We start from the raw sequence: 7724 nt of genomic DNA, 5'->3' as shown, positions 1-7724 counted from the left end.
TCTAATTGGTCGGCCTCACCGAGCGGAAGGGGCGGGGCCAAGCTCTCACCTTCTTCCGGCCCTAGGGGACATATTGGAGAGGGGAAACTGAAGCCGCACTTTTGTGCCGTCCCTCACTGACTAGGAAGGCTGTAGTTAAAATAGGCTTTCTGGGCTTTTCCTCGCGCCGACTAAAGATGCCGCCGCATACCTGTCTGGCCTCCTTTTATCTACTTATTTTAAATGAGACAGTGTCTTGCTATTGTAGCCCAGGCTGGCTTGGATCTCGCCATCGTCCAGCCCCCGAATGCTGGGATTTCATGCATGAGTCATCACGCCCGGCTTCTTCCTTTGAACCGAGAGGCGTGAGCGAGACAACAACTTCAGCGGCTTCCGTCATTTACTCTTTTTATCCATAGACAATTAAGCGGGCTAGAGCGGCCCGAATCGACTCCCACAGGGTGAGGGCAATCGTGACGCACGCCAGCTTCTGGCTTCTGTGCTCGGTGGGCGTCATCTCGCGAGAAAGGCTGGGCGGGGCGTGGCCTAGGGAGGAGAGGGAGGAGCTCGCGGCCGCCTCCGCCTTCGCCTCCGCCTCCTGCGGGAGGGGGGTCGAAGGAGGGGGACTGTTGCTGATCTCTAGATGTTCTGGGTAGTGTGAAGAGAGTATGAGGCGAGCTGTGCCTCGGGTGCCGCTCGGCTCCGGGGGAGAAGGCGCGGCCGTGGCCGCCGCCATCTAAGTCGCAGCGCCAGCGAGGCCCGGCGCGCGCATGGTGCTGGTGCCGCTCGGGTGTTGATCGGCCTGTCCCCTCCCTTTCTTTCCCTTCCCACCCCCCGCGGTGGTCTCCCCTTTCCACCCCAGCCCCGGCCGAGCCATGTCTCGGAGTGGCTCCTGCCCGCACCTGTTGTGGGACGTGAGGAAAAGGTCCCTAGGGCTGGAAGACCCGTCCCGGCTGAGGAGCCGCTACCTGGGTGAGCGGGGGGCCCCCGGGGCGGCGGCGCTGAGGTCGCCGCCCAGAGGTGGGGGAGGGGGCGCCGCCGGGGCTGTTGGCGATAGGACAGTGCCTCGTCCGGGGCGCCCCGCAGGCTGGGTGTCAGGTGGGGTGTCTGTGGTCAGCTCCACCACCTCCTAAGGTCAGGTCCTCCCCCCCTTTGCCAGCTGCCAGCCGCGGCTCAAGCTGGGCTTCCCTGGGAGGGTCGGGCCGTGGGAGGCGGCACTGGCCAGGGAAGGTGTTGGGGTCGCCTGTGGACTGGGGTTTCGGAGAAGACTTGATGAACCTTACTGAGAAGCCACGTTGAGAGCAAAAGTTGGCGCTTTTGCTTTTCTCGGGAGCTGTCCCCGCTCAGCCGAAGAGCTCAGGTGTTGGTTGTGCACCCATTTCTTCGGCTTCAGCTGGGGTTTAATATGTCGTCCAAGACGCTGTTGACCACCCTCAGGAACCTCACACCCCAAGCTGGCTCGCTGTAAACCGTGGCGCTGAGCCCAAACCTAAAGGAGATCGCGGAGCCCTCCCCACCCCCGCGCTTTCCCCTGTCCAGCCTGCTGTCAGTCCTGTGGACCTCTTTTAGGTGGTGTAGGGTTTCACGTTCCCGTTCCCACCCCTGGAAAACACACTTGGCATTTTCTGTTTCTTAGTTAAGCTTTCTAAAAACAACCTTCAGTACTGAGGGCGCAGTATTCCACTTTTTTTCGTTTTGGGTACCATGAGTTTTGTGAGTGTGCTGGGTCACGCCTGAGTCAACTAAAATGTTGTTTCTTCAAAGCACCTCCTCCCCCAACTCTGTCATTTCTTTGCCAGGTAAAGGGATTTGTTGCTGTCATTTATTTTTTCACTACAACAAAAATAGAAGGAAACAAAATCCCGTTACAGCTAATACTACTTGTGGTAAATTACTTAAAAGAAGTTTAAGTGTGCATTTTAAAGTTCTTTTTAATGAATGTTTTCATTGTAAAAATTCAAATACAAAGAAGCAGAAATTCCGGTGCTCGCTCTCATTTCAGTTTCATGCCACTGCCCTTAGAAATAATGTTTCTGTTTCTTGATTATTTTCCTTGATTTATTTCCTTCTTAGAAGCACATACACATATAAATAATGGTGTATGTATGTGCATGCTCAATGTGTATGTGAGAAAACCGGATGCATGGTGGTGCTGTAAGCATTGTTTTCCCCTTGCTTTTTCTTCACTACATTGCGAGATCTTTTCAGACATAAAATTTTTTGTAAAATATTACATATCGCTTAATGAAGAACTTTAACGTTCTAAATTTTTGTCTCTTTAATTTTTTTTTTTTTTTTTTTTTTAAACAAAGGCTCCCAGTGTAGCCCAGGCTAGTCTTAACTTTTATCTCAGTCTCCTGATAGCTGGGATTTCAGTGTGTGTAAGTGTGTACCTGACCTTGTCCCTTTTTCTTTAACTATATATTCACTGTCATGTCAGTGGGCAATCATCATTTATTACGTACTTAGAGTGTTTGATTTTAGTATTTGTAAAGTCCTTTTTAAATTCCTTGACCTAAAAAAGGTGTGCAAATTTAAAAGTTTAATTTGTCTAAAAGAACAGATTTTTACCTTATAAAGCAAATGCTAACAGTTTTGTGTGAGTGAACATGTAATTTGGTTTTTCATTTCAATCAGTTGGGCAGTTCTAAATGTTTAGTTTCATGTTAGTATTTCTAATTGAGTTCAGCTGTATATAATAAAGCTAATTAAAACATGATCAGTAGGGCAGCAGCCCTGTTTGTGTGGTGGAGGAAGTCAGTGACATTGGAATACAGTAGGGCCATCATCTATAAAAACTGGTAGTTTTGCCTTAGATTACTCTGTAGCCATAGTTTTTCTCTCTTGTTTAGGAAGTCTTAGTCACACATTTGTAAATATACAAGTGGACTTGTAGGTAGGTAGCTCTCGGTCTTTACATGCCTAGTGGGGAGGAAAGGCAGATGCTGCTGAGACAGAGTTGCTCTGTGACCCAGGTGGCCTTGAACTCTTGATCCTCCCGTCTGAGTCTCTCAAATTCTGGCATTACTGGGATTTGCCACCATGTTTAGCTTTAAGTCGTTTAATGCATACTTTATATTAGCACTTCTTTAAAAGTGATTTTAGCTGAGTTAGATGTAGGACACCTATAATCCCAGCACTTCCAAGGTAAGGGGAGAGCATCAGGTGTTCAAGGCCGTCTTTCAAATAAAAGCTACAATCTAATTAATACTCCTCATCTAATGAGTGTCTGTGGGTATGTGTATGAGTCATGTGAGGAAAGGTGAAAATCTTTTGAAAATGCACTTATAATGCCTCTTTTTTTTTTTTTTTTTTTTTTTGAGGAAAGAGGCTCGCTGATAGTTTGAAAAATATTTAGTGAAACTATCTCAAAACAAACAAAAAAAAAGCCCTTTAAGTTCCAAGTTCAAAGAACTTAGAAAGTAAATTGATTTCTTAAAGATATAAAGATTTAAACATTATAATTGTTCAGGGAATTTTACTTTGCATTTTCTCCTAAGAGGTTACTATTTGTGTCTCCTAAACATGGAGGGAAAACTCTGGCTACAGAGTAATCTAAGGCAAAACTACCAGTTTTCATTGATGATGGCCCTACTGTATTCTGAGGGCACTGACTTGCTCCACCATCAGCACAATTGCTGCGATCACTGCCTGATCTTAAGTAGGTGAGGATTAAGGGCTAGGGATGTAGCTTCCCTAGGATGAGTGCTTCCCTAGCATGCTCGAAGCCCTGGTCCCGTTCCTAGCACCACATTCTGGGTATGGAGGCTAGAGAGTTCAAGGACAGAGGCTTTCCCTTATACAGACCGGGATGTTAAGAAACTACTTTCTAAATGCTGAGATTATAGGTGTGTTGACATCATACCTGGTGCTCTTTTTTTTCTTTTTTTCTTAAGGTCTCCCCTCCCTTTTTACCTCTCCTGTCCCTGCAGCCCTCCCTCCTCTTTCTCCTCTCTCCTGCCCTCTGTTCCTCTCTCCTGCTTCCCTCTCTTGCCCTCCTACACCCCTCTGTTCTTGTGCCCTCTCCCGTTTTTCCCCCCTCTTACTTTCTTGAGGGTCTCATGTAACCCTTCAGACCTGTGGAGTAGCTTTATATTCAAGGATGGTTTTGAACTATTACACACCTTTTAACAATGTTTTCTAAATGTTTTTGGTTTTGTTTGTTTGTTTTTTGTTTTTCCAGACAGGGTTTCTCTGTGTAGCTCTGGCTGTCCTGGAACTTACTCTGTAATCCAGGCTGATCTCGAACTCACAGAGATCCACCTGCTTCCGCCTTCCAAGTGCTGGGATTAAAGGGGTGTGCCACCCGGCCCTAAGTGTTGTTCTTAACAGTATTTTTATTACTCCTTTTTGAAATTTTTGTGTTCTGTTTAAGAATCTTTACATAATCCAAGGTCACGATTTTTTTTTTCTGTTTTCTTGCCCCTGAAAGTTTTTTATTTTATCATAATTTAGAGCTTTTTAAAAAATGTGCTGTGAGGTGAATCACGTTTCATTTATTTGCTTATGAATGTAAAATTGATCCACCACTGTTTATGAAAAGACTTTTCCCCTTTGTTGAAAATCAATTAACCATATATGTTCAAGTCAATTTCTCCACCACATTCATTGATTTAAGTTTCTGTCTTTGTGCCAGTGCTTTATTGTTTATGGTGAATGCTAAAATGGGCTTAATTATGGCAGCAGATGAAAGACAGAATGGAATAAAAGGGCCATTTGCAGCTAACTGCTTCCTTGGCACCTTTTCGGAAATAGTGCATAACTTTCTTAGTTCCTGTTTTATTGCTGTGAAGAGACACCATGACCATGTAAACTCTTAAAAAAGGAACTGTTTAATTGGGTGCCTGCTTACAGTTTTAGAGGGTTGATCCATAGTCATCTTGGTGGGAAGCAGACAGGCATAGCACTGTAGCACAGCTGAGAGCTTTGCATCCTGTTTCTAGGCGGCAGGCAGAAAGAGACTGGGCCTGGGGAGGGCTTTTTTAAACCACAAAGCACACCCACAGGGACACACCTTCACAAGGCTGGATCCACTCCAACAAGGCTACACCTCCTCATCCTTCTAAACACTTCCACTCCGTGAAGACTAAGCATTTGAATGTATGAGCCTATGGAGGCCGTTCTCATTAAGCTTCCTGTGGTAAAAGTGGTATGTCCTTTGGCCCATAATATCCTTTCTGGTACAAAAAGTGCTCCCAAGTTTGTAAACCCCTGGATGCATGAATATTAACGGTGATAATTCTCTGGCACAATAGCCTGTTTGATGATCTGTAAATTTACAGATAGCTTGGTTAGAATTGATAATACTCTTCAGGGTAGAGATCAGGAGCTTCCCTTGCCAAGGTCATTCTTCAGTCCCAACAGGACAGCCTGGACCCAGAAGGTGAAAAGAACATAAGATGGGGAGACTATCTCTTCCCTTAATGAGAATTGTATTTACTCCCCAGTAGCCCCTGTCTTGAGGTGAAGTTGCTCACAGACCGTCAGTGTTAAGCCTGCCTGCTTTCTGAGGTCTGACTTTGGCATGCTCATTCTTGTAAGGTCTTCTTTTACACATACCCTCCACCTCCCCCACGTGACTCCTACAGAGAACCATTGCTGAGCCTATCTGCTCTCTTGATAGCTAATGCAGAAAGTACAATTTTCCTTTTTCTTCTCTTTCATCTCCTGGCAGCTGTTGCAATCTCCAGCTTGCCTGCCCCACTTTTATTTCTCAAATTCCAGTACAATTGCCTTTCATTTTTCTTCTGTCAGTGCAAGACAAAGCTCTAACTCAAAGGGATAAGAGATTGTTTTATTCTGGGTCAAATATAAGTAAGTGACCATTTCCTGGGAACACAGAGTCAAGTTGCTCTGAAGAACATGTTCCAGTGTAGATGCTCAGTGTAGAAACAGTTACATGAACTTGTGTGGCCATCAAATAAAGAGTCAGAACCCATATCTGTTGGTGGGAACAAAAGGTGGGTATAGTAAAGGGAGAAACTCTACTTTAGGTTTTGAATGTAATCCGATAACATTCTTAGCTTTGGGGTTGCTGGAAACTTGTGGTTTAAGTCTATGCATTCCAAAGGTTTTGCCTGAACGCTGCAAGGATATAAAGGTCAGACACAGAGGTGGACACGACTACCTAGTAAGGGGTTAAAGATAGCCTAAGATAACCAGACTCAACTTCCAGAATCAAAACATTCTAATCAGTCAGCTTTGTAGAACCTTTTTACATAGGAGTCATGTCCCCTCCCGGCTTTATTTAATATCTATAATCTGTTTTTAAATTCTTTATCTGTAAGACTATTAAGTCCTGCTAAAGGGATCCTGTGACCTCTGGTGACATGTGGTACTTCAGACTTGGTCCTTGTCTCTTTTAAAAATTGCTCAGGCTATTCTGACCTCTTTCCATTTTTATGTACAATTTAAAAACAGCTTGTTTGTCCTGGCTCTTAGGAGTTCTTAGCCAGTTCTTAGGAGGCAGAGACAGGAGGATTGCTGCAAGTCTGAGACCAGCCTGCTCTACATAGTAAATTCCAGGTCAGTTTGGTCCACTTGGCAAAGCCTTGTCTCAAAAATCACCAACAACAAAATCACGGTTTGTCAGTTTCTGAAAAACAATAATAGTAAAAAAAGACTTAGTGTTTTGTGTTGAGTCTATATTATGTCTGGGAGAACTCTCACCTTTATAGCATTGAGTCCTTCCAACTGTGATTCTGGTCTCTCTCTTCGTTTGGTACTCAGTGATTTAGTAGTTTTGTGTTTTGCTGTGTTGGGGATTCAACCCAGAGCGTCATTTCATGCTATACAAGCTTTCGCCAAGGTCCAGCCCCAGAATGGGCTTTAAAAAATTGGTCTTGCATCTTAAACCACAATTAAAACCTACCCATTAATTTGTGTAATTTTTTTTCTCTCAGATTTTTTTTTTTTTTTGAAATTTTATGTAGAGGACTACTTCACTGCTTATCAAGTTTGCTTCATCCTCTTATACCTGTATTTGGTGTTTCTTTTATTTACTTGCTGTGGGTAGGTTTTAGCGTGAACAATGTTGCTTGGCAAGTTCTTTTTCCTTACATCATTGAAGCCATCTGGCTTTGGCATTGTCTCTGTGGGAAATATTTTTCTAAGTTAAAAAAAAAAAAACTTGGTATTTTGAGAAGTAATTGACTCATTTGCAATTATAAGAGATAATAGACCATTTGGGTCTGGAGAGATGGCTTAGTGGCTGAGTGTGCTGGTTGCTCTTCCAGAGTCGCCAGGTTTCATTTCCTCCACTCACATGGTGGCTCACAAGCATGCCCGATAGAAAGGTTTATCATATATCCTTTAACCAGCACCCCAATGGGAATCTTGTTTGAAATATAACAACTAGGAAAGGGACTGAATTCACATTCCTTATTTAGATTTTGTAATGTTACAAAAATTCATTTTAATGTGTGCATTTAGTTTCATGCAGTGTTGTCTAATATTTATTTTGATAGATTAATGCTAATTTTAGTTCACTAATTATGTATTAATGTTAGTATATAAACATCCATCACAAGGGTTTCTTTTGCTACGTTTTTAATATTCTTTCTTTACTACTGTAACCCTGACAGCCACAGTTCTGTTCTCCACACATACACTTCTGTCACTTCATAGATGCCATATATTGGTTATTGTGGCATGTGACTGTACTCTGAAATACCTAGGAGAATAAGGCAGCTGGATCATTTAAGCCCGCAGTTTGAGACCAACCTGGGCACCCACCTCAAAAACAG

General features: G+C 43.8%; 1 protein-coding gene across 4 annotated transcripts in view; it reads left to right on the top strand.

Annotated features, from left to right (window-relative positions):
- The first annotated feature begins 591 nt into the window (after nt 1–591).
- Nucleotides 592–7724, top strand: part of Dcaf6 (DDB1 and CUL4 associated factor 6) — a 102946-nt gene continuing 95813 nt past the window's right edge. Inside the window, exon 1 of one of the 4 annotated variants that reach the window (XM_051147765.1) lies at nt 592–951. In XM_051147765.1, the coding sequence (XP_051003722.1) occupies nt 855–951 (97 nt within the window). In that variant the 5' untranslated portion in view covers nt 592–854. The remainder of the gene's footprint in view (nt 952–7724) is intronic. The other 3 variants (XM_051147762.1, XM_051147763.1, XM_051147764.1) reach the window with 3 other exon arrangements.

This window comes from Acomys russatus, chromosome 6 (genome assembly GCF_903995435.1).
Source record: "Acomys russatus chromosome 6, mAcoRus1.1, whole genome shotgun sequence".
Lineage (NCBI taxonomy): Eukaryota > Metazoa > Chordata > Mammalia > Rodentia > Muridae > Acomys > Acomys russatus.
The sequence above is the reverse complement of the archived record's forward strand: the minus strand, read 5'-3'. Positions and strand labels throughout refer to the sequence as shown.